Source organism: Martes martes (assembly GCF_963455335.1).
Source record: "Martes martes genome assembly, chromosome: 4".
Lineage (NCBI taxonomy): Eukaryota > Metazoa > Chordata > Mammalia > Carnivora > Mustelidae > Martes > Martes martes.
Window position 1 is genome coordinate 141,721,906 of NC_137891.1, and position 27,972 is coordinate 141,749,877.

Here is a 27,972-nt window from a genome sequence, read left to right on the forward strand (position 1 = left end):
AGATGACAAGGGATGAATGGTGCTTTATCACATTTTTGCACCTATGTTTCACTATGTTTCTGGCTTTCATCCTGGCCAGAACCAGTTAGACTCATAGGAAGGAAATGTTTTTAACACAGTCCTTCTAGCCTGATACTAGTCAAAACACCATTCCTTTTTATTTATTTATTTATTTATTTGGCAGAAAGATCACAAGTAGGCAGAGACACAGGCAGGGGGCGGGGGGGAGCAGGCTCCCCGCTGAGCAGAAGAGTCTGATGCTGGGTTCAATCCCACGACCCCCGAGATCATGACCTGAGCCGAAGGCAGAGCCTTAACCCACTGAGCCACCCCGGCGCCCCTCAAACACCATTCTTATTAATTGCAGATCAGATAGGAAAAAAGACATCAAAACCATTTTTTTTTTTAAACCAAAAACATTTTTAAAAGGCTTGAGAGGTTCACATTACCTTTTCCTTTTTTTCTTCGGTGTTTTGGTCCTGGTTATTAGCGATTTTGTTAGCCTTGTTATGCACACTAGGAAGGACCTATGATATCACACACACACACATACACACACACACACACAAGGAAGGGAAAAGGAATAAAACATTTAAATGTCACAATCGTTACATTTCTTAATTTTTTAAACACTTAAAATCTTACTTAACTAAGTCACTAACTTCATCTAAAAAATAAAGACATGAGAAGTAGAATTCAAGGCAAACAATACAATCTGAAAAATATTACAAGCTAGATTACCCAAAATATTGTGTGCATGCATGCGTGTGTATGTGTGTGTAACATCAAAGAACAATAAACTCACAATATGTGTAGGTCCAGAAAGTGAAAATGAAGATGATGAAAAAGAAAGTCTCAATACTGACTGTCATCCAAACATCTCATTTTGCAAAAACAGTTTTAGGGGTGACGTATATGAACCCCTCCCTAGAACACAGGAGGCATCATTTATTTGATTTACCTTATTCATCACTGTATCCCAAATCAAGTATATTATCTAGCACACTGTGCACACTCAATAAATATTACACTAGTACTGTTAGCATGAAGATAAACCACAGATCTATTTACATCTCTGGATAAAAGCTCAATGAGAGCTGGAATTTAGTGATTTATCACTACGCATAGTGCTCAGAAAGAACCTATTACACAGTTGCACTCAATAAATGTTTATACATGAACAAAATAGTTCCATTTCATAGAAATACTTTTAATTCTCAATGGTGCCAACACCATAGATTACTTTTTGATTCATTTCTTTTTACCAAACAATCTATGAAACATCTTGGGAAAATATACAATTTTTAGTGATTTTTTTTTAAAGGCTCCTCAAATAGCTAACACAAATAATCTTGGCATAGAATCTGATGACAGACATGAGGGTTGTAAGAAAAAACAAATCCCCTTTCCCAGAAATGTAAAGAAACTGCCTGCCTAGGGGTAATTTAAAAAACAAAACAAAGCAAAGCAAAAAATACCTCTCTCTATACATGCAATTTAAGATTAAATTTTCTTTGCCTTTAATATAGAGTCTAAAGAAATAAACTAATTTTGGAATAAATGAGAAAGTCTCAGAAATGTTTCATTTAAATAAGAAACAACAGAGGCACCTGACTGGCTCAGGTGGTAGAGCATGCAACTCGTCATCTCAGGGTCATGAGTTCAAGCCCCACACTGGGCATGGAGCCTCCTTAAAGATAGATAGATAGATAGGAAGGAAATAGCAATGACACATAACATATATTTAATGTTTTATATGTGAACAGACATTGTTAGTGCTTAGTGTTTATTCCTCCATTTAATACAAACAATAATCCAAGTCCTTTAACTTTGAGACTTTCTGCAAGACTTCAGAAGTCATTTTCTAACACTAACATGAAAGGTCCAAGTTCAAAACCTGGTTGGTCTATAGGCATGTATTTCTTGTCCTGAAGAATCTTAAAACAAAGTACTTGGCCTCCCTGATAAGTCAGAACACCTGTCCACACTGGACCTACCTTCTCCCATGGGAAAAACCGGCTAGAGCTGAAGAGCAGAAGCTCTGGGACGGGACACTATGTCGGCTGCCACTCCTAAGTTTACACTGTTCTTTGAATGGCACAGAAATATAGCTCTGTAAATGTACCATTAGCCAAATTTGGAAGACCAAAGGCTTACCACAAAGACTGCATCTTTAATAAAAGCAGAAGATGGCATATCTCTTGTGAAAGTGAAAATTTTATTTTTATACATTTAGTATGGAAGTGTACACATAAAGGAAGTTTAGGTGCCATTACGAAACCATGGTATTAGGGAAGGACAAATGGAATACATGGGAAAAGAAGGCAACATAGGATAATAAATTTAATGAACTGAAGGGATGATCCCAATTTCAAACACGTTTGTTTTGGAATGTGGAAAAATAGTATGTGAAATGTACCTATGTTATTAAGTGGGAAATAAATACCCTGGCATAAAAACTTGCTATAGAGGAATGTAGTATAAATCAGTTCTTCTCTCAAACAAGCACTTGCCAAATAAATCTAAGTGGATATACGCATTTCTTTCTAGCACGCTGAAAACACTACTGAGGAATTTAGGAGAAAAAGCTTAAAAAGGTAATGTGTTGGTGAAATTCCAAAAGCATCTGTTAAAAGTGCAAATATAAAAAAGTAAAATATAATGCAAAGAATTTTTTAAGAAGTACAAACATAAACACCGCTGCTCAATTGATGATGTTAATGACAATCTCCATGTGACCAGGGCACTTTAGACATAGGGCCTCCGTGATGGTCCCAATGTTAGAAAATGACTTCTTTGCGGGTTTTGCAGAAAATTTCAATGTTAATGTAAAGTGGTCAAAAATGATTAAGCATTTGGCTCTATTTTCTATTTCTGTGATGACCACTACTACTTGCAACAATAAATAAGCCCGAGAGCCATTTTGCAAAGATATGAAATTTGATTCCTTTTAACGCCTCATTCAACAGGAATTACTTTGTGTTAAAAAATGGAACAAGTCATGTCCATCACCTGAATGTGCTCCCTTGCCTAGAACCAGAGATAGCTCAATGCTTGATGAACCAAATGCACAATGTGGCAGTCTCTTGTGCTGCATGGGGAATAAGTGACTTGAGCATGGCATGATGCCTAAGAAGATTTTCATTTTTTGAACAGTGAAAGAAATTGCGCTATTTGTGTCATCTGAGTGAAAATTTCCACCTCAACTCACCAGCAAAGGCAGGATTAAATGCTTGCTTGGCCTTTTTGGTTGACTTTATAACCTCCTTTTTTTGCTTTGAATATTTTTTTGGCAGGGCAGTCATAAGTGGCCACATAAAGGTATCAAGTCGCCAGCTCATTCTCATTTAAAACTGTTTCTTTGGAAGTACCATTTGGCAAGGAATAACCTGGCCAATTTTCCTATGGAACTCAGTTTCCAGAAATAAAAGTGACAGCCTCAACTACCTCCTCAATATTGTAAGAAATAAAAGGTGGATTCCAAAAACCTGGTTTCCAAAAAAAGTGAATTAAAAAGTGGATTCCCCCAAATTTCAAACTGTATGAAAATAAGAAGACATTATTCAGTTCCTCATTCTCAGGGAGTCTTGACGGTGTAAACACAGCACTAAGACTGGGAAGGTTCATACTGCAACACAGTGTACCCCAGCAGAGCTGCCCCACCCCGGGGAGGGTGACCTTGCAGCCCCCTGAGTGCAGGCAGGTTCTAAGTTACATTAAAATGTATTGATACCCCGCCACCCTCAGGGCAACCAAACCTCTGTTTGCCCAGGGTGCCATACAAATATTATTTTCTGTATGCCTTGACATACAAAAGGTTGAAAAGCACTGCATCATTTACTGAAAAGCATTTTAAAAAAATATGCAGTTTTTCTACTGTTCAGAAGTGCCTATGTTTTGAACAGCTGTCTTCCACTATAAGAAAGGGAAATAAGCATTTCTTCCAGTGACAGTGCTTAGGGGTGATGTTTCTGCTGCATATTGCAAAATAAAGTACAAATCCTGCCACTGACATCTATGTATCAGAATTCTAATTCCATACTGAAAGAATTATTTATTACAGATAAAAGTGTTACAATTAAATACTGCTAGTTTTGAATTCAGGATGTACAACAATGCACCACATTTGCATTTTTATGCTTTTAATAACTACACAGGGCATGGAGGTACCTCTAGGATGTTTTCATATCTGACCCCCTTTATGTTCAAAGCATTTTATAAACAAAGTAACTGACTCAGAAAAGTCAAGTAACTTGTCTCTAAGTTAGCAAAGCTGGTCAACAGGGAATTAAGGAATGGAAAACAGGTCTAACTCCACAGCCTGTGACTTATACCAAGGCAGACTGGAATGATTCAAAGTTGACCAAAAGACCAAGATCAAAGAAGAAAAAGGAGAAGGTGAAGTCAATAACTAAATTTTTATGAAGTAATGCTTTTTGTAGGTAATAGCAGGATCAAAATGAAACTATGTGGAAAAATACATGGAGGCAAAAGTGTGGTCCATAGATACAGAGAGAATATTTTTAAATTTTTTGAAAAGACTAACTAAAGCTTACTCTTGGAGTGGATGACAAGCTCTGAACAACGAATACCACAGGATTTCCCGCATTCTTAATGGCCTCAACCGCTTCTTTGTGAGAAGCATTCTGCAAATCTACTCCAGACACCTAAAACACAGAAGTAATTTTATTTCAATTAGAAAGGCTCTAGAGTTCATATGTATTATCTAGTGATGAGAACAACCAGAATCGAATGATCTAATGAATTAGACCAAAGCAAAAAAAAAAAAAAAAAAAAAAAAGATTTGCCCATAAAAAGTTTGTTTAAAAACCTGTTTAAGGAAAATAACATTCTACCTTCAAGAAAAGCGAGTAAGACAAGTATCTTAATAACAACAGCCCTGGTTAAATATAATTATCCAAAATAGGGAGCTCGGTCAGTGATAGAACCTTAAGCAGCTTCTGAGCTATGATGTCACCTCTGCCACTAAACACAGCACAGAATTCTGAGTGGGGACAGGGGAGCGCAGTCTGGACTCTTCTCTTAAACTGAGAAGGACAATATTTTAAGCAAAGTGTCCATTATTTTAATTGAGTAGTTGAACATTTCTCAAATTATGTTTAAAAAAGAACTATGAAAGGGGCGCCTGGGTAGCTCAGTGGGTTAAAGCCTCTGCCTTCAGCTCAGGTCATGATCCCAGGGTCCTGGGATCGAGCCCCGCATCGGGCTCCCTGCTCAGTGGGGAGCCTGCTTCCTCCCCTCTATCTCTGCCTGCCTCTCTGCCTACTTGTGATCTCTGTCTATCAAATAAATAAATAAAATCTTTAAAAAAAAAATCTTAAAAAAAAAAAGAACTATGAAAATATCCATAGGTTCTTTTTATTGAAAATGTTCTCTGTTCAGTAAATTAGAGTAAGTCTACATAACTCCTTATCATACAAATTTCAGAGACCCTAACTTGCAAACATGTCCACAATCTCCAAGAGCATTTTGTATTTACCGTATGTAACAGAACCAGTCTTTCAAACTGATAACGTATCAAAGCCCTGGTAAATGTTGGGGTGGCTTATGGTCAGTGGATAGTGACGATCTGTGAATACTTCTTTGCCATAAGGAGACCAAGCAGGGATGTAGGTGGATAGGGCCGTGGGATCTAGGTTGGTGATGGGAGGTATTACAGTAACCATGGTGTGGTGGAGGGAAAATGCATGAATCCTTGGACAGTGAAAAGGGAATGACTTCGTGGCACAAGATAGGGAGATTGGTTAGAAGCACAAATAGTTCCTATGTTCCTATGTTGTTACAGACACAGATAAGAAAAAAGTTTTAGCATGTGGTGAAAGCAAGGGGAGGTTCCTTTTTGACTGCTTCTATTTTCTCCATGAAATAAGAAACAAGCGCCATAAACTGAGATTAAGAAGGAGGAAGACAGGGACGCCTGGGTGGCTCAGTTGGTTAGGCGGCTGCCTTCGGCTCGGGTCATGATCCCAGCGTCCTGGGATCGAGTCCCACATCGGGCTCCTTGCTCCGCAGGGAGCCTGCTTCTCCCTCTGCCACTCTGTCTGCCTGTGTTCACTTTCTCTCTCTCTCTCTAACAAATAAATAAATAAAAATCTTTAAATAAAAAAAAAAAAAAGAAGGAGGAAGACAGTTTAGGAGGTGCGAAGGAGTTACCTCTGGAAGGAGGAGAGTGAAACAACCAGGGAAATATTACAGGATTGCAAGGCAGAGCTAAAGACTCTCTTGAGAAGGAGCTCATGAATTTAAAATGAGACCAGAGAGCCTCGCTGGTTATTTTCTCCAGCCATGCTAGGGACCGGAAATAAGCTAAGAGTTGCATTTAACTAGGATGTGGTTTCCCTAGATAAGTTCAGTAAAAGCAAAGGGGATCCAAGGAGCTGGAAGTGATGGGAATGGCCAGTCAGTGTATCAGAGCACGGTGAGGAGAAAAGCAAGCACTCCCTACCTTCCGGCCCTTACCTCCAAGGGACACAGAGGTAAGGGCCGGAAGGTAGGAGACAGAAGCCCAGTGTGGGAGAGGGTTTAGAAGCAGGGGAGTGTAAAGTCCGGTGTAAGAGGGAGGGTGCAGAGAGGTGAGGTCGGGAAGGCAGCTCTGGAAGAACTTTGGCCTTTTATTCTAGCAGACACCCACTGGAAGATTTTAATAAGCTCTGTGAAACCTCTTTTCCCATATGAACCCAGCAGGATATGAATAACTATAAACCAATACAGAAAAAAACTTTAACTGAAACTTAAAAGCTATCACAACAATCTCGTGAATCGTCTTATGAATGATCTAATCCCCAAAACATTCAACAGTAAGAGAAGCAGAAGCTACAGAAGAACAATTTCATCTTCCGGATTTCCACAGGGTTCAATCGGAATCATTGAACCTGGGAAGTTAGGAGAAAAAACGGAATTCTGCTATACTACCACAGAAATATAATCTTAAATTTTTCTCAGCTTCAAATGTATAACCCAGAAGTGTGTCCATTCACACAGATAAGACCCATTTCTCAAAGTTAAATTAATTGCTAACCTCCCAGGTCAACAAATTCTTCTTTATAAAGACCTAGCTCCTTTATGCAACTGTTTCAAGGCAGAGAGAAATGATTATTAAGCTTTACTTGAAAACAAAACAAATAAGTGATGCTTTTCACAGGAAAAAAGTAAACAAAATGACTCAGCACAGTTGACAAAATAAAAAAGTGTTAACATTTCAAATCTGCTGTGAGTTTAAAGAAATGATTAAATCTGGGACTAAGCAGTGGGTTCTTATTAGTATATAAGAGTGATGGATTAGTAAGAGAATACTTTGTACTCAACTCACAGCACAAAAAAGTGAGGGGGAAAACATAATTTAAAAAGATAAAACAACCAACAATACAATTAGAAAATAGGCAAAAGACATGCACAAACATTTCACTAAAGAGGACATGTACAGATGGCATGGGAAGTTCTTTATCATCAGCCATTAGGGAAACTCAAAACAAGATTTCACTATCTACCTAGGAGAATGTCCACAAAATAATGACACCAAATGTTGGTGAGAATGTGGAGAAACCAGATCACTCACATGTTGCTGGTGGGAATGTAAAATAGTACAGCCACTCTGGAAAACAGTTTCCTTCAAAACTAAAAATGGACTTACCATATAACCAGTAACTGTATTTTTGGGCATTTACTTCAGACAAATGAAGGCTTATTTTCCATTGTATACCAATGTTCTTCTGTGAACACTGTATACCAATGTTCACAGAAGTTACAGAAGTTTTAGTCATAATAGCCAAGAGCTGGAAACGACCCAGGTGTCTTTCTTAAATATATATTATATTAAATATTACATGTTATTTATTTATGTAGATTTAAGATTTATTTATTAGAGAGAGAGAGCACGCTCAAGCACATGCAGTGGGGAGACAGGGGCACAGGATTATTTATTTATAGATATAGATTTATTTATTTGAGACAGAGAGAGCTGGTGCATGCAGTGGAGGGACAGAGGCACAGGAAAGAGAAAGTCCCAAGCAGACTCCCTGCTAAGCATGGAGCCCAATGCAGGGTGGTTGTAAAACCCCGAGATCATGACCTGAGCCAAACCAATAGCCATCACCCAGGTACCCCAACCCATTGTCTTCCAGTGAGCGAATGGTTAAACTCTGGTACCTCTTCTGCACCATGGAATATTATTCAGTCACAAGAAAAGGGAAGGAACTATTGATGGACACAACAAATTAAATGAACTTCAGTGAGATTATGCTGAGTGAAAAAGACCAATCTCAAAAAGATGCAGAATATATAATTCCACTTATGTGACAACTGTGAAATAACATAATTACAGCCATAGAGAAACAGATTAGTGGTTGCCAGAGGTTGGGTATGGGGGGATATGTCAGGGGAAGAGGCTGCAGGGGAGGACACAGGGGAATCTTGTGGTGATCTAGTTGAGTTTCTTTGACTGTGGGGTGGTTATGCAAGGCTACGCACGGGATGAAACAGTGGAGAGCTACAAAAACACACTCAGTTATACATAAGCACATGTATTACTGGTGAAATCGAAATAAGGTCTATGAATTGTGCCAATATCAGTATTTCAGTTTCGTTATTGTACTACAGCTGCATCACACATTAACACTGGTGGAGGCTGAGGGAGGTAAGTGTACCTGGGACTTCCTTACACATTTCTTTACAATTTCCTATGATTCTGTTTCATAACTGAAAGTTAAGGGGAAGAAAAAGACCAAACAAAACACAAAATACATATTTAAAAATTAAGTTCAAATATATCAGTAATAAAAAAAAAAGAATCAGTGTCACTTATTTATTAGATGAAGATTATCAAGGTATATTTAAATAGAGCAAAATTCAGTTATAGGCTGCTTACAAAACATACACCTAAAACAAAATCATAAGGGTGAAAGCGAAGGAATGAAAAAAACGTGCCATGCAAATTCTAAATAAAGGAAACTGCACCTGCCCCAGAAGCCAGAGTAATCCTTTTAAAATATGTATGCACTTGTAATTCTCTAATGGACTCTCACTGCATTCAGAGAAGGCAACCTTCCAAGCCCTCTGTGATGTGGCTTCACATTACCTCTTAGACTTTTTCTCCTCCCACTCTCTTGCTCACTTTCCCTTCCATAACCAATCTATCAGTTGTCTCACCACCTCCACTGCCCTTCCTTCCTTATCTTTGTGCTATATGCTATAATCCAGCACTATATGCTATAATCCAGCACTCCACATATTACTTATGTATTATCTATCTTCCCCACTACCACGTAAATCCCCTAAGAGTACGAATTTTGTTCATTTTCTTCATTACCATATCCCCAGTGTGTCTGAAATCTTTTTGATTTCAAAAATACGAATATAACCTAATATCTGTATATACAGAGCACTTTTACACAGTTCTTTGCTTTAATCCTCAGAGCGATGCTCTGGGTTTTAAATTCTCATTTCCATTTTTTTTTTCAAAACTGGGATTAAGGTGGGTCTAATAATATGTCCAAGAACAGACACAAAATAAACAGGACAATCAAGACTTCAACCTATGACCTCCAGGGCTCTTTTCATTCTACCAGAACGAAAACACCACAGCCGAAGCTTAGCGTCATAAAGCTAAGATGATTCAGATTCTGGGGCTGAAGATATTTAATACGATGTCATCCAATAAAGCCAGTGCCAAGAAATGCAGGAGACTCAGACCTCAGGACATTGTTAGTGCCTTGATGTGCTCTAAACTCTGCTCTGCAAGGCCTACCACAGGTGAACAACGGATTCACCCCTTCCTCCAATGGAGTCTGGAAGGATGAGCATGTCTATCCTACTGACACATCGTTATAAAATGTAGAGCTTGTTATAGAGAATATAGTCAGTAATACTGTAACAATGTTGATGGTAACAGACGCTAACCACACTTGCAGCAAGCACTGGGAGCCCTGGGGCACCGGGAGCACCGGGAACACTGGGTAACGTACAGTATTGTCGAATCACTATGTTGTATACCTAGTATGACTGCAAGTTAATGTAACATTGCGTGTCACCTATACTTCAGTTTAAAAGAAGAATATTAGATATTTTTTAAATGATGGAAAAAATTAGCATTTGTTAAAGGCTGTGGGAGAAGCACAAGGCTCACCGGTGGCCTCATTCTGTTAAACTGTAAAACTGTATTTTTGGTCAGCTGATCCTTTGTATATGCTGTATGCTGCCACCCCAACTTTAGAATCTCATAAAATTATACGAACAACATACAAACTAGGGCACCAGGAGCAAATACACCAATTGTATCCAAATATACCCTGACAAATGAAGGAAGGACTTCTGGTTAAATGATCACTGTCCTAGAGTAGATTTCAAACACAAACAGAATTTTAACAGCACTTACCTCAAGTATTTTATCTCCTGTTTTAAGAGCATTTGTTTTTCCCGCTGGACTGTCTTCTAAAACTTGTTTGATAAATATACCTTTCAGTTCCTCTCCATTCTTCAGGCGTTTTATAACAGTTTGTCCACCAACAATACTAATACCAAGAGACACATTGGGTTCTCTAAATATCTCAACACTGTAAAAAGAAAATAAGTTCACTTATGAGTAAGCTAATATAATTTGTTGGACTATCACTGTAAGTGTTCAATTTGGACCATACCCTTGTGATTCATATTTTCTATGAATATATTTTTACAAATGTTATCAAAACTGTAGCCAGTTCCAAAATTATAGAACATTATCAATAATTCATGGTACATACAAAAGCTTGAATTTGGAAAAAGATTTCTAAAACAATAAATACACCTCTTAATATGCAGAGATTTGGCTAGGCCTTAATGTTCCCATCTATCTATCTATCTATATTTTCTATAATTAGTTCTTTTAATCCACATCCATAACATCAGCAAAGAACGGATGAAGGAAATAACAAATGGATGGGGAGAAAAAGAAAAAGAAAGTCGCATGTATCATTTTGGCAAAAAGCACAAACTTTCACAATAAAATAAATTTGTCACTAAAAGGCTTGTTGCCCAAGCTGCTTTTTCCAGTCAGCTGGTTTCACCTGTGGTTCTTGAAGCTGGGGACAGATTTTGCTCTGAAAGATGGCAGATTTTCTTTTCTTCCTATCTCCACATCACTTTTAAAAATAAAGTATGGAATAAAACTTGCCCTTCAAATGGTTATGAATTTTGCTCAAATGGCACAGATGTGGCCAATGATTAACTGAAATAAAAAAAGTAGTTCAGAAAACAGCTCCTACGAGTCTTTAAGACAAAACTTAGAAATGCAAGAAGAGAAAAGATCATGTGGGTCCTGTGGAATTATTAATGCATAGGAAGAACAGCTAAAGGAAGACTTTTATATTCTGTTAGCTCAAGCAAGGCCCAGACTTGGATGAACACAAGAGGAGGAGGCTAGAGATAAACGAATACACACTAGAAGCCTCAACTACAGTTGCTGTGTATTTAAAAAAAAAAAAAAAAAAAAAAAAAAGGAAGACGATTCACTGCATTTAAGGCAGTGATGCAATAGTGATGGTTACTATCATACATGGACATTTGTCAATTACTTTTTCTGAAAAAGTATGATAAAAACTCTCCATGTAGGAGCGCCTGGGTGGCTCAGTGGTTTAAGCCTCTGCCTTCGGCTCAGGTCATGATCTCAGGGTCCCGGGATTGAGTCCCGCATCGGGCTCTCTGCTCAGCAGGGAGCCTGCTTCCTCCTCTCTCTCTCTCTGCCTACTTGTGATCAGAGTCTCTCTGTCAAATAAGTAAATAAAATCTTAAAACACACACACACACACAAAAAAACCTTTCCATGTAATGTTGATTACAGTCATTTTGCTCCGCTAAAAATCTCTTCATGAGAAAAAATTAAACTAAAATTCAGGCCAGCCTCCATGTGAATGATGGCAATTTCTCCATCAGTGCATGTCCCAATGACACTATAAAATTACAGAGCAACTACTTAATTGTGTTCTCCTACTGAGAAAGCCAGTAACATCATCGACATACATTCTTGGTGGACCCCAGTGGCTAAAGTTTGGCGTTTCTTCTCCTTCACCTTCTTCTCTCTCAGGTAACTCACTGAGGGGAGAGAAAGGAAAAAATACACACAGAACTTGTAAAACACGGTGCTGTATTAAAGGTTTCTAGAAAGTTTTGAAATTAAACAATCTATATGTAGTTAAATGGTCTCGATTTTTAAGCTTTTAAAATATTTACATCAATAAAATACATACATCAACTGGAACATTGCTTTAATGTTCAACTCAATAAATATCCCCAACCACCAGAAAATCGTAACTATTATCAACACTTTTATTGGTGATACTCCAGATGCTATTTTCTAAAAATCTCTGTTTGCTTTGTACAATTTCACATTAATTTCTCTATCAATATATAAATATTAGGAAACATATTCCTTAAAACTTGGTACTGGTTGAGCAAAGAGAACACTCCAGCATAAACCAACATCAGTAGCTGAAATGGCTCAACAGTTGGTAAGCATAATCCTTCTTTCTACATCTGTCACCTTGGCCCTAAATAATTCCCTTGTCCTTTGTATCCCATGAATGCTTTGTGTCATTATCTATCACTCTGCAGTTTGCAGATAGACCGACTTATGTTAGATCTCATTCGATCCTCCCAGCTACCACCACACTTTCACCCATCAAGTTATGTTAGTGTGGAAATCACTACATAAAATGCTGAAATACAGAAAAGCTACAGTGGTAATGCTATCATGTAGCATAAATACATTATCATACTTTATCTGGAGGAGGAGTCAGGAGTCCTAAGCACCAGTCTAACCTGCACCATTAATGGGTGTGTGACTGGACCATCACATGACGTAATAGGTCTGATAGTGTAAGCTGTATTACTCCACACAAAAATGCAGGCAATACCTATTCCATTTCACGTTCACAAAAACCCTCCACCTTGCCACGGCAGCTTGGCCACTCGGGATACTGTTTGCAGACTGGGGGAACCCCACCTCCCATCCCAGACCCAGACCCTTCTCTCTGACAAACCAACCAAGTAACTTTTAATGTATTTTATGCTTAAATAAACTTTGTGACCTACAAGTACTGCAGGTCATACTACTATATGTTCCACAAGAGGAACTGAGGCTCACAGAAGGCTCCTACACAACCTCTTCACGATATCCGAATCTTTGTTGCAAGACTCAGTTTCTATGCTGCATCTTTCTCTGAACTCTCAAATAAGTTCCATAAAAAGTAACAAACTCCACCTACTTGCTTCTACATACAGACTTTCTAGGATACAATGGTTTATGGCTGAGTGAGAAAGAGAAAACTGAAAGGATCTAGACAATCTAAAAATCAGTTAAGAAATTGGGATCATGGGTCTCCTGGGTGGCTCAGTCGGTTAAGCATCTGCCTTCGGCTCAGGTCATGATCTTAGTTAGGGTCCTAGGATCTAGCCCCGCGTTGGACAAGACCAAGACCCATGTAGAGAGTCTGTTTCTCCCTCTCTCCCTGCCCCTTGTGCTTGCTCTTTCTCTCTCAAATAAATAAATACAAACTTTAAAAAAAAGGGGGGGCGGGAGTTGGGATCGTTAGGGGTCATTAACATCTTACCACTACCAGATGGTTTTCTTGCCTCAGCCAGGGTATTTTTTATAATTAAGAGCATCACAATATTCAAGGAAAAAGAGCTTGGCTGATACTTGGCCAATTACTTATCTGATGTCCTCTCCCTCCTTCCTCACCAACATAATCTCTCTTTTATTACCGGTGGCACTATGCCCAGCTTTAGAGAAATACATTTTCTGAACTTCCTGTCAGCTAATGGTAACTGGGTGCTACAGTTCTGAAATCAAAGTAAAAGTCCCTAGAGATTTCCAGAAAAACTCATTAAATGGAGAGGAGCCTTTCGTAGGACCTTCCCTTTCTTCTTGCCAAGTAGGCAGAGAGGCCGCTGGTGGTGAAGGATCCATTTTAAAATCATGAAGAGACAATGACTAAAGCAATACATTAAGAACAGCAGAGCAAAAAGGAAGAAGGTGTTTAAGACCCTGCAGATCACCTTCTTCAGGGGTTTTTACAGGAAAAAAATTAAGGCTCTGTTTGGTTAAGTGACACTAAGTGGGTGTTTGTTTATAAGTAGCGGAATGCAATCCCTAAATGATACCCATGATTCTACCAACTTAAGCAAAGTTTTCGTTTCATCACATTACGTTATTCTTTGCACATGTGCATATATGTTTCTCGGATGGTTGTTAATAGCAGAAACTTTCGCACTTGATTACCCTATGTAATAGTAAGGATTAAATGATATATGACTGGCATTTAACTGAGGCTTAGTGTTCATTTCCTTTATAATTTTATTTGAATTTGTACCAAAATTTTCCCCATGTATTATAATCATTTTTTAGTTAAGAGCATCTTAATAGCCCATGCTATTGACATAATTTATCTGCTGTCTCAAATATGATACAATGACATTATATCCTGTTTTTTTGGAATATGGACATTACTGCAGGGAATATCTTCATGCTCTGTTATATTTTTTTATTTTTATTTTTTAGATTTTATTTTTAATTTTAAAGAGAAAGAGAGCACACACGAGTCCAGGGTGGGGTAGAAGGAGAGGGGGAGAGAACCCTCAAGCAGACTCCACACTGAGCGTGCGGGGCTCAATCCCATAAAAGCAAGAAGCAGCCGCTTAATCGACTGAACCACCCAGGCAGCCCACTCTGCTATATTTTAGAATTCCCCTTTAGAAAAATATTAATTGAGGACTATAATTAAAAACCTGAAAATCAAACCAACACTGAAACCCTCCTCCTCTCCATTTTCTACTGTCCTATATCCCAAATTGTAGTAGGTGTGACAATAAGAAGTAAATATTTGGTTTCTGTCCCTGGTTCCAGATACTGAGCTTCTAAAACCCTTAAATTTCTCAAGTGACACAGGTGATAGGATCATCTTTTGTTATTTTTAACAAGCCCTTTTCAACCATACCTGAGTTTATTGTGCTAATAAGGTAACGGTTGGTGAGACCCTACTTAGCCTCAGGATAGGGTCCGGTGGCCAGAAAAACAATTGTATGATTAAGTTAGCACCTTCAGTCCCACCCTCCCCTGGGAAGAGGAGAGGAGCTAGAGATGGAGTTCAATCACCAATGGCCAATAATGAAATCAATCATGCTCATGTAATGGAACTTCCATAAAAACCCCTATCACAGGGCTCAGAGAACTTTCAGGTTGTCATATACATCAAGGTATTGATGTAATGGCTGGGAGGGGGCTGCTCTCAGGAAAGGCATGGAAGCTCTGTGCCTCCTCCACAGCCCCCTCCCCTCCAAACCTTGCCCTATGCATCTCCTCCATTTGGCTATTTCTCAGTTGTATCTTTCATAATAAACCAGTAAGAGGAAGTAAAGCACTTTCCTAAGTTCTGTGAGCCACCTTAGCAAATCATCAAACCTGAGAAAGGGATCATGGGAACTCCCAATTCGTAGCTGGTTGGTCAGAAGTACTGCTGGCAACATGGGACTTATGACAGGCAATCTGAAGTCAGGACAGTCTTGTGGCACTAAGCCCTTAGCCTGTGCGATCAGCGCTAACTCTTGAGTAGCTAGTGTCAGAATGGAATTGAATTTTAAGATACTAGTTACTGTTCAGAGAATCAGTAGTTGGGCAGAGGGGAAAACTCACACATTTGGCATCAAAAATGTGAGTAAAATAGTTCAGAAGAGCCATTAAGAAAAAAAAAACAACCCACACAGGTATTTTTACTACTGTACATGTATGCTACTATTTTTCAATTTTTAGAAACCTAAAATAAAATGGAAACCAAGTTTTAACATTGGTATGGACTGTTAGTTTCTCCATTTAAAAAAAGGAAAACCAGGGCGCCTGGGTGGCTCAGTGGGTTAAGCCTCTGCCTCCGGCTAAGGTCATGATCTCCGAGTCCTGGGATGGAGCCCCATATCAGGTGCTCTGCTCAACAGGGAGCCTGCTCCCCCCACCCCCGCCTGCCTCTCTGCCTATTTGTGACCTCTATCTGTCAAATAAATAAATACAACTAAAGGGAGAAAGAAAATACTGTCTAAAAGATGCAAAATTTTAGTTTTGATATTGTAACAAAAGGATTATTCTGTTAGAAGAAACTCCCTGATTTTTTCAAAGCATATTATATTTCTCTAGGAAGTTTACCCATATTTTATTCAGATTATTTCATACCTAGAGAGAGAGAAAACTTGTAAAAGCTTAGGGGTACCTGGCTGGCTTAGTCAGGGTAGCAAGAGACTTTTGATCTCAGGGCTGCGAGTTCAAGCCCCATGTTGGTTGTGGAGATTACTTAAAAATAGAATCTTTAAACAACAACAATAAAACAAAACAAAAATAAAACAAACAAACAAACAAACAAAAACATTTCAAAAGCTTATCCAGATAGTGTGATTTGTTTGGGAAATACCATCCTAGGAGATGAGCAACTATACAAACTAATGTGGTCACTTTATATGCATGAATGCAACTATTTATTTATTTACTTATTTTTTATTTTTTGAAATTACTTATTTTTTAAAATTTATTTTATTTTTTCAGTGTTCCAACATTCATTGTTTATGTACCACACCCTGTGTTCCATGTAACATGCGTCCTCCTTAATACCCCCCACCAGGCTCACCCAACCCCACACACCCTCTCTCTAAAACCCTCAGTTTGTCTCTGAGTCCACAGTCTCTCATGGTTCGTCTCCCCCTCCGATTTCCCCCAATTCACTTTTCCTTTCCTTCTCCTAATGTCCTCCATGTTACTCCTTATGCTCCACAAGTAAGTGAAACCATATGATAATTGACTCTCTCTGCTTGACTTAATTCATTCAGCATAATTTCCTCCAGTCCAGTCCATGTTGATAGAAAAGTTGGGTATGAATGCAACCTTTTAACTCAAATTAAAATTTAACTGAGAAAGTAAAGTAATTTTACTGCACACAGTAAGATCTAAATTTACACAAACATATTTAAAACTTTAGCAAAGGATTTCTGACCTCAATTTTATAATTTACACTGATTAAATATGGTCAATAGCTCAAGCAGTTAGAATCTCATGTTAAAATAAATGAAATTTACTTCTCACACTGTTATCCAGAGTTTTGTTTTTGTTTTTGTTTTCGTTTTTTTTTTTAAATTCCTAGAACGTAATAGATGCCTCGATGAAATACTGGGTATACATATTTTTTTTTTAAGATTTTATTTATTTATTTGACAGAGTTAGAGAGATCACAAGTAGGCAGAGAGGCAGGCAGAGAGAGAGGGGGAAGCAGGCTCCCCGCTGAGCAGCAAGCCTGATGCAGGGTTGGATCCCAGAACCCTGATATCATGACCTGAGTGGAAGGCAGAGGCTTAAACCCACTGAGTCACCCAGGCGCCCCTGTTATCCAGAGTTTTATAACCTATTTTCCCCCAGATGAATTAACCATACAATAGAAACAGTGCCGAAGTTACCATTTTTTTTTAATCACAAGTAGGCAGAGAGGCAGGCTGTGGGGGCAGGAAGCAAGCTCCCCGCTGAGCACAGAGCAGACATGAGGCTCGATTCCAGGACCCTGGGATCATGACCCGAGCCGAAGGCAGAGGCTCCAACCCACTAAGCCACCCAGGTGCCCCCGAAGCTACCATTTTTTACATAACTGGGAGGAAAGGTGGACCACCCCATTAATGAACAAATGGGTATTAATGTAAGATTTGATCATGATACACAGTATCTTTGCAAATCAAATTTTCAGCATCATACAAAAATGAGATGAATCAGACCTTTTCTTTCCAATATACCCTTTTTCATATAAAATTTCTAAATACTAAGTACTGAGCCAAAATGAGAGTCAAGTAAACTCAGCACTTTTCTAAATGACGCAAGCAGTATGAGTTTTGGCTGTGACTAAACTATCTCTAGATTTCTTTTTCCTCTTTTTAAAAAATTTTTTTAAATTTTTTAAAAAGATTTTATTTATTTGAGAGAGAAACAGTGAGAGGGAACACGAGCAGGGGGATTGGGAGAAGGGGAGGCAGGCTTCCCACTGAGCAGGGGAACCCAATGCAGGGCTCTATTCCAGACCCCAATATCATGACCTGAGCTGAAGGCAGACGCTTAACGACAGAGCCACCCAGGTGCCCCATCTTTTTTCTCTTTAAATACAGATCCTATACAGTAATTTTGCATGACACACCATAGGGAATAGGGACAACAGGCACTAGTGTTTTTCAGACTAGGAGGGTTACTTACACACATGTTACACTGTGATTCTGAAGTTGCAAAGCAAATTATTATCCAACACCAGTATACATAATTAGGCATTCCCTTAAAGTTTAGAAGGACACAGACTGTGCTGAAGGAAAGAAGCCAGACACAGAAAAGTACCTACTATATGGTAACATTTACATGAGTTCTACATCGGGAGAAATACTTTATGGTGTTATAAGTCATATTAGTAGTCGCCCGGGGCAGGATACTGCCAAAGGATTGATGAACATAATATCTTAATCAGGCTATGGATAACAGGAGTTTATCAAAATTAAACAAACTGTCCCTTAAAATGTGTGCATTTTATATAAATATGTAAAATTGTGTTTAAGAGTTTTGTTAAGAAACAAAAACTCAAGGGGCGCCTGGGTGGCTCAGTCATTAGCGTGTCTTTGGCTCTGGTCATGATCCCAGGGTCCTGGGATCCGGCCCTGTGCCAGGCTCCCAGCTCTGTGGAAAGCCTGCTTCTCCCTCTCCCACTCCCCCTGTTTGTATTCCCTCTCTTGCTGTCTCTCTCTGTCAAATTAATAAATAAAATCTTTAAAGAAAAAGAAAAAAAAAAAAACTCAAGCCATAATGGGTAAGTTGCTTTCTTACATCAAATTTACTTCTCATCTGGCCTTCTGTAGAGCCTGAATTAGTAAGTAAAGATCTAATTATATTTTCAAACACATTAGTGTAATGCTCTATGTATCTCTTGTCCTAATTTTTCACATTTGTCTTCGCCTGCAGAGTAGGCAACAGCTCCAATGGCATTATACTAGAAATCAACTCAAACATTCCAGGGTAATCTTTGCTCAAATGTACATATTTATTCTCCCCTAATCCTCAGCCTCCTACTAACGTTCTGAATCTACACATGCTATTTGGCAGTTTACCTCAAAGATGCATCTATTAGATACCCACCACTGCCTTTGAAGGCATTAAATGCCAGGCACTGTATTTGGGCTCAAAATTTAACATTAAGGCATTTAATCCTTTTCCCAACTATGACACCTTAACTCCTATTTCACCTGTCTTATTCATAACAAAATTTTTATTTTGATTTGCATACTAGTATACATACCTATATGTTTATTTTCATTTGCATACTAGTATACCTATATCATGATTTTTTTCAATTTTAAATACAAGTCTTTCACCTCAAGTTCATCCTCTCAGGCTTTAAGCTCTGACACCTTGTTTTCTTTACTATGAGTTGATCCTACACACGCACACACGCACACACACACACACACACAAACTACAACCTCCTTCCATGTTTTAATAAACTCAGCAACAAAGAACACTGTCTTAGAAACCTCTGAGCCCAAAAGTCTATCCCTGTCATCTAGTATCATTGCCAACCTTTCATTAAGCACTGCTCAAGGCATTATATGAAGTCCTCTATATGCACACTTCCTTAACTCAAAAGAACACCCACTTTGTAAATGAGGAAATACAGACACCAGGGAAACCTTCTCAGGGTCATGTAGCTACAGATAACAGGAAATGTTTGAATGGTACCTATCATATATCTATACTACAGATCTGCTATTAGTCTGAGAAATGTGCATGTTCCCCATTATGGGCACCCATTTATGTCTTTTGGCAGAAGCTGATGATGGAGATGAGTCAGAAAAAAGACTGAAGAGAGGTAGATTCTGAAGACAGAACCTCATGCTGACTTATAAGGAAGAAGGAGAGACACCTGAGTGACTCAGTCAGTTAGGTGGCTACCTTTAGCTCAGGTAATGACCCCAGGGTCCTGGGATCTAGTCCTGCATCAGGCTCCCTGCTCAGTGGGGAGTGTGTTTCTCCCTCTGCTTGTGCACGCTCTCTCTCTGACAAATAAATAAATAAAAATCTTAACCAAAAAAAAAAGGAAAGAAAGATACCTGGAACAAAATCACTTGGACTTCCTCCAGAGTTACCACACCCTGCTTGCCCAGAGGCCCCTTCCCAGAGATCTCGACTTCCAAGGAGCATCTGACCTCTTACTACCAGTCCTCTTGATCACCTGACTCTAGAAGCCAGAGGAGCTCATGTTCCTAGTCACAAAGGATTGTAATAATCAGTGTCACCCAAAAGGAGCTCACACCCCTAATCTGGTGCCCCAATATTTGTGACTGCTGTAGAGGGGACACATCTCCACTGCCTGATTCTTGGGGCCAATTAGTCTTACACTCATTGAGTCCCACTAAGTTGTAATCAACGGACAAAGAATTCTTCAACAGCTACCACCCCTGGAGCATAGCAAGAGGCAACAGACCCAGGAGCTTGGTCTTTTCATGAAAGAGCCTATTAATCACTAGGGCTGTGGCCTGAGAGGTAGGGTTCTAAATAAGCATGCATCTTGAGGCTCACTGATCCTTTCCAGAGACCTCGGAAAGGCAAGTGCTCTCATCGGGCTCACCCTCTGCCACACTCCAGGAGTGCCACTGGCTCCTGGAGGAGAGCTTTCCATGAGTCTGGTGCCCAGTTTTTGCAGCTGACACCCAGGGGACAGCCTGTGACTGCCTGGCTCTGGTAGATGAAGGGTCTTGCATTCCTGGATCCCACAGGACTATGGCAATCAGAAGATGATTCTTGGCAGGCTACAACCACCAGGGCAATTCAAAGACAGCAGACTATGGCACATGCCCCTGGCTTCCTGTGAAAAAGGTCACTTTGCTTATTCTGGAGCTTCAGACCGAGGGGCAGATTTTAGGTATGGCACACATTCGGCGACCTACTATGCTGCTCTGAAGGAGCATGGGCTGTGAACACCACCTGGCATTCTCCTGCTTTGCTCTAGCTCACTGCTATCTCCTCACAAGGAACTTATTATACCCTTCTCTGGAGTCCCAACTTTTGTGATTGCCACTCAACGCACACCTCTAGAATTCCTATCTGGTGCCCAGTGGGGCTTACACATGTGGCCCATCAGGATTATACATATTTGCATGCTTCTAAAGCTACTGCCTGAGGGTCTGGCTTTCAATCAACCTGAATCTCCCCTTTCTGGACACTGAAAGGTACTGGCACTTCCTCAACTACCAGGAGCCATTAAAAATCATATACGCTGGGGGGCGCCTGGGTGGCTCAGTGGGTTAAGGCCTCTGTCTTCGGCTCAGGTCATGGTCCCGGGGTCCTGGGATCGAGCCCCGCATCGGGCTCTCTGCTCGGCGGGGAGCCTGCTTCCTCCTCTCTCTCTCTGCTTGCCTCTCTGCCTACCTGTGATCTCTGTCTGTCAAATGGATGGATAAAATCTTTAAAAAAAAAACACTCTATCCTTGTGCTTTATAAAAAAAAAATAATAATAAATAAATAAATCATATACGCTGGGGAGCCTGGGTGGCTCGGTCATTAAGCATCTGCCTTCAGCTCAGGTCATGACCCCAGGGTCCTGGGATCGAGGGGGATCGAGCCCTGTATCACATGGGCTCCCTGCTCAGCAGGAAGCCTGCTTCTGCCTCTCTCACTCCCCCTGCTTGTGTTCCCTCTCTCACTGTCCCTCTTTCTCTGTCAAATAAATAAATGAAATCTTTTGAAAAAAGAAAAAAAGAAAAAAGAAAGGAAAAATACAATAGGCTGCTCAGACAAGCACAGAGGTCTGGGAAACAAGAGCTGTGTTAAGGGCTGAATGAAAATGTTCATCTACACGAGGCCATTCCTTTGAGAATGGGAGAGGTGGCAGTTTCATCAACTGTGTAACAACCAGCACAGAAAGTCAAGCAACATGAAGAAAGAGAGGAATGTTCCAAGTGAAAGAACAAGAAATAACCTCAGAAGAATACCTTAATGAAATGGAGATAAGTAATTTATCTGATAAAGAGTCCAAAGTTATGGATATAAAGATGATTGCTGAATTTGAAAAAAAAGAATGGATGAAAACAGTTAAAACTTCAACAAAGACATGGAAAATACGAGAAAGTACCAAACAGAAGTCACAGAGCTGACGAATGCAATAACTGAACTGAAAAATACACTAGAGGCGTTCAACAGATGACTAGATGAATCTGATCAGGCAACTCAAAGACAAAGATCTCACCCAATCAAAGAAGCAAAAGGAAAAACGAATAAAAAAAGTGAAAATAGCTTAAGGGATTTATAAGACATCAAACAAATTAACATTGACTTTTTATAGGGCTCCCAGAAGAAGAGAGACAGAAAAGGCAGAAATCTTATTAGGAAATAATGGCTAAAACTTCCCTAACTTGGGGAATGAAACAGTCATCCCGCTCCAGTAAATAAACACAGAGTTCCGAATAAGATGAAGCCAAAGAGATTCACACCAAGACACATTAGAATTAAAATGCCAAAAGTTAGGGGCACCTGGGTGGCTCAGTGGGTTAAATCCTCTGCCTTTGGCTCAGGTAATGATCTCAGGGTCCTGAGATCGAGCCCTGCATTGGGCTCTCTGCTTGACAGGGAGCTTGCTTCACCTCTCTCTCTGCCTGCCTCTCTGCCTACTTGTGTTCTCTCTCTGTGTGTCAAATAAATAAATAAAATCTTTTAAAAAAATGCCAAAAGTTAAAGACAGGAAAGATGAATGAATGAATAAATAAATAAACCTCAAAAAAATATTTAAAAAAAATAAAAAACTACCTGCAGATACCTGAGAACAAACATTACAGGTCACGAGGGAATGGCATGATATATTCAAAGTGCTAAAAGGAAAAAATGGCAAACCAAAAATATACTAAGTGGCAAAATTATGATTCAGAACTGAAGGAGAGATAAAGAATTTTTCAGACAAACAAAAGTTAAATTAGTGCATCACCAATAAAAGGGCCTTACAAGAAAGGTTCTTTAAGCTGAAAAGAAAGATGCTAATTAGTAAAGAGAACACATGTGAGAGAAGAAATGTCACTGGAAAAGTAAATATATAGTAAAGGTTGTGGATTATTTTAAAAGCTGCTGTAAGGGTTAAAAAAACAGTGAAAATAACTCTGATTACAATAATTAGTTAAGCGATACACAAGATAAAAAGTTGTGAAATATGACATCAAAACCAAAACATGCTGTGGGGTGGTGAGTAAAAATGTTGAGCTTTAGAATGGGATCAAAAGTAAGGTATCATCAACTTAAAGTAGACTATTATAGATGTAAGTTGTTATACGTAAGTCTCATGGTAACCACAAACCAAAACCAATAGCAAATACACAAAAGATAAGAGAACATAAGCACACCACTGAAGAAAGTCATCAAACCACAAAGGAAGAAAGTCAGAGAAGAAAGGAACAGAGAAAAGCTCAACTACAAAAACAGAACAATTAGCAAAATGGCAATAAACACATATGTCAATAATTACTTTAAATATAAATGGACTAAAATCTATAACCAAAGACACAGAGCGGCCAAATGTATTAAAAAACAAGATCCATCTACATGCTGCCTATAAGAGACTCACTTCAGATAAAAGGGCACACACAGACTGAAAGTGAAAGGATGGGAAAAGATATTCCATGCAAATGGAAACCAAAAGAAAGCTGGAGCAGCCATACTTATATCAGACAACGTAAACTTTAAAACAAAGAATAACAGACAAAGAAGGGTGTTATATCATAATAAAGGGATCAGTCCATAGGAATACTTAAATATTAATAAGGAAATGTTAACAGACCTAAAGGGAGAAATAGTGCAATACAATAATAGTAGGGTACTTTAATTCCCCACTTACATCAATGGATAGATTACCTAGGCAGAAAATCAGTAAGGAAACATCAGCCTTAAATGACATGTTAGACCAGATGGATTTAACAGACATATACAGACTACGCCATCCAAAAGCAGGAGAATACCCATTCTTCAGGTGCACATGGAATATGTTCCAAGACAGATCATATGCTAGGCCACAAAATAAGTCTTAATCAATTTAAGATGACTGAAATTAAACAAAGCATCTTTTCTAGCTGCAATGGTATAAAACAAGAAAATAATTACAAGAAAAACACTAGGAAGGTCACAAATATGTAGCACTTAAACAAAATGCTACTGAACAACCAATGGGTCAAAGAAGAAATGCAAAGAGAAATTAAAAAAAAATCTTGAAATAAGCAAAAATGTAAATAAAATATACCAAACTTTATATGATGCAGCAAAAGCAATTTTAACAGGAAAGCTCATGGCAATAAATGCCTACCTTAAGAAACAAGTCTCAAACAACGTAACTTTACACAGCAAGGAACTAGAAAAACCAATAAAGCCCAAAGCTTGTAGAAGGAAGAAAATAACAAAGGGTATAGCAGAAATAAATGAAATAGAGACTAACATGACAGTAGAGGGGTGCCTGGGTGGTTCAGTTGGTTAAGCCTCTGCCTTCAGCTCAGGTCATGATCCCAGGGTCCTGGGATCGAGCCCCACGTTAAACTCTCTGCTCATAGAGGAACATGCTTTTCCCTCTCCTTCTGCATCTGCCTACCACTCCCCCTGCTTGTGCGCTCTCTCACTCTGGAAAACAACATAACATAATATAACGTAACCTATCCTAACCTAACCTAACGTAATGTAACATAACATAACATGACATAATAAGATGACAGTAGAAAAGATCAATGAAATCATAAGCTGATTCTCTGAAAAATAAACAAAATTGGCAAACCTTTAGCTAGACTTAGGAAAAAAGAGAGAGGACTCAAAATAAAATCAGAAATGAAAGAGATGTTACAACTGATTCCACAGAAATATAAAGAATTGTAAAAGACAACCATGAAGAATTATATGCCAACAAATTGGACAGCTTAGAAGAAACAGATAAATTACTAGAAACATACAATCTTTCAAGACCGAATCAGGTAAAATAGAAAATCTGAATAGACCAACTACTAGCAAAGAGATTGAATTAGTAATTGAAAACCTCCCAATAAATAAAAGTCCAGAACAAGATGGCTTTACTGGTGAATTCTACCAAATAGTCAAAGACAATTTAATACCAATTCTTCTCAAAATCATCCAAAAAATAGGAGGTGAACTCTTCAAAACATATTTTATAAGACTAGCATCACCTTGATACCAAAACCAGACGAAAACACCACAAAAAAAGAAAATTATAGGCCAAGACCCCAATGAACAAAGATGCAAAAATCCTCAACAAAATATTAGCAAACCAAATTCAATAATACATTGAAAGGATCATACACCATGATCCAGTGAGACTGATTCCAGGGATGCAAGTATGGTTGACCATTTCACAAATCGATGTGATACACTATGTTAACAAAATGAAAGCTAAAAGTCATAAGATCATCTCAATAGATGCAGAAAAAACCATGTGACAAAATTCAACATACTTTTTTTTTTTAAAGATTTTATTTATTTACTTAGACAGAGATCACAAGTAGGCAGAGAGGCAGGCAGAGAGAGAAGAGGAAGCAGGCTCCCCGCTGAGCAGAGAGCCCGACGCAGGGCTCGATCCCAGGACCCTAGGATCATGACCCGAGCCGAAGGCAGAGGCTTTAACCCACTGAGCCACCCAGGCGCCCCAAATTCAACATACATTTATAATAAAAACTCTAAACAAAGCAGATATGGAGGGAATGTACTTCAACATAATAAATGCCATGTATGACAAGCGCATAGCTAAGTTCAGACTCAATGGTGAAAAGGTGAACACTTTTCCTTTAAGATCAAGAACAAGACAAGGATGTCCACTCTCAATATTTTTATTCAACATAGTACTGGAAGTCCTAGCCAGAGCAATTAAACCAGAAAAAGAACCTAAAGGCATCCAAATTGGAAAGGAAGTAAAACTCACTATTTGCAGATATTTATTAGATATATGGTATTTATTACATATAGAAAACATGATATTTATTACACATAGAAAACTCTAAAGACCCATCCAAAAACTATTAGAATAAATAAATTCAGCAAAGTAGTATACAAAATCAACATGCAAAAATCTGTTGTGTTTCTTTATACTGATACAAAGTATCAAAAAGAGAAATTAAGAAAAAACAATCCCATTTACAATTCCTTCAAAAAGAATAAGATAACTAAAAATAAACAAGATGAAAGATTTGCATGTTGAAAACGACAAGATATTAATGAAAGAAATTGAAGATGACACAAACAAATGGAAAGCTATTCCATGCTCATGGACTGGAAAAATCATTACCATAAAAATGTCTGTATTATCCTAAGTAATATACAGATTCATACAACTATTCCAATGGTATTTTTTCACAGAAACAGAAAAAATATTTGTATGAAACTACAAAGACTCAGAAAACCAAAGCAATCTTGAGAAAGAACAAAGCTGGAGGAAACATACTTCCAGATTTCAAACTGTATTACAAAGCTATAGTAATTAAGACAGTATGGCTTTGGCAAAAAAGAGACACACAGATCAATGGAACAGAGAGCCCAGAAATAAACCCAAACATAGATCACTCATTAATTTACAACAAAGGTGGGGAAAGGATGGTATCTTCAATAAATGGTGTAAGGAAAATTGGATAGCCACATACAAAAAAATGAAACTGGACCACTATCTTACAGCCTACACAAAAATTAATTCAAAATGGAGGAAAGACTTGAATCTAAGACCTGAAAACATAAAATTCCTAGAAGAAAGTACAGGCGGTGAACTCCTTGACATAGGTCTTAGTAATTATTTTTTTAATCCAACACCAGAAACAAAGGTCACAAAAGCAAAAGTCAACAAATGGGACTACCCCAAACTAAAAAGCTGCTTCTGCACAGTAAAGAAAACCATACACAAAATGGAATGACAACCTACTGAATAGGATACAACTGCAAATCATCTATCTGATAAGGGACTAAAATCCACAATATACAAAGAATTCATAAAACTCAATACCAAAAAACAAACAATCCAATTAAAAAATGGGCAGAAGATCTGAGTAGACAATTTTTCTTTTTTTAAATTACTATGTTCTGTTAGTCAACATACAGTACATCATTAGTTTTTGATGTAGTGTTCAACGATTCATTAGTTGCGTATAACACCCAGTGCTCATCACATCACATGCCCTCCTTCATACCCACCACCTGGTCACCCCATCCCCCAGCCCCCTCCCTTCTGTAATCCTCAATTTGTTTCCCAGAGTCCAGAGTCTCTCATAGTTTGTCTGAAAACAAACCCATCGACAAATGAATAAAGAAATCATGGTGTACAGACACAGACACAGACACACAGACACACACGATTATAATACAGCCATAAAAAGAATGAAATCTTGCCATTTGAGACAACACGGATGGAACTTGAGGGTATGATGCTATGTGAAAAAAATCAGAGAAAAACAAATACTACATGGTCTCTCTTATATGCGGAATCTAAGACAGACAATAACCAAAAAACCAAGCTCACAGGTACGGAGAACACACTGGTGGTTGCAAGAGGCAGGGGGTCAAAGTCGAGAAATAGGTGAACTGCTTTTATTTTGTTTTTAGTTAATAAATGGAATAAATATTCTGACCCATAGTAAGACACATTATACACTGCACCGTCCCTTTAAACTGAATATTAAAAACAAACCAAAAAACAGGCCTCCAAAGGTACAGGGAAGTTGGTGTTGGTGTGAGGCAGAAGTACAGTGCGCATTAAACAACTTTGCTGGGTCCTACACAAAAATGAATGCAAAGCAGAAACTCTAAAATATCATTCAGTCCTTCAGGATACCCTGATCTGAAAGACCGTCTTCCGAAAGAATCTACGCATTATTCGGGAAAGTTCCAGAGAATAAATATTCTCCAATGAACCTAACTCCATG

At 38.6% G+C, this 27,972-nt stretch overlaps 1 protein-coding gene across 1 annotated transcript in view; it reads right to left on the minus strand.

Moving 5' to 3' along the window:
- The window catches only part of PATJ (PATJ crumbs cell polarity complex component), a 362,352-nt gene that overhangs the window by 214,260 nt on the left and 120,120 nt on the right, over nucleotides 1-27,972 (minus strand). The window contains exons 23-26 of the mRNA XM_080800388.1: nucleotides 12,010-12,081; nucleotides 10,391-10,568; nucleotides 4,557-4,667; nucleotides 450-527 (exon numbers count right to left, since the gene is read on the minus strand). Of these exons, the coding sequence (XP_080656514.1) occupies nucleotides 450-527; nucleotides 4,557-4,667; nucleotides 10,391-10,568; nucleotides 12,010-12,081 (439 nt within the window). The remainder of the gene's footprint in view (nucleotides 1-449; nucleotides 528-4,556; nucleotides 4,668-10,390; nucleotides 10,569-12,009; nucleotides 12,082-27,972) is intronic.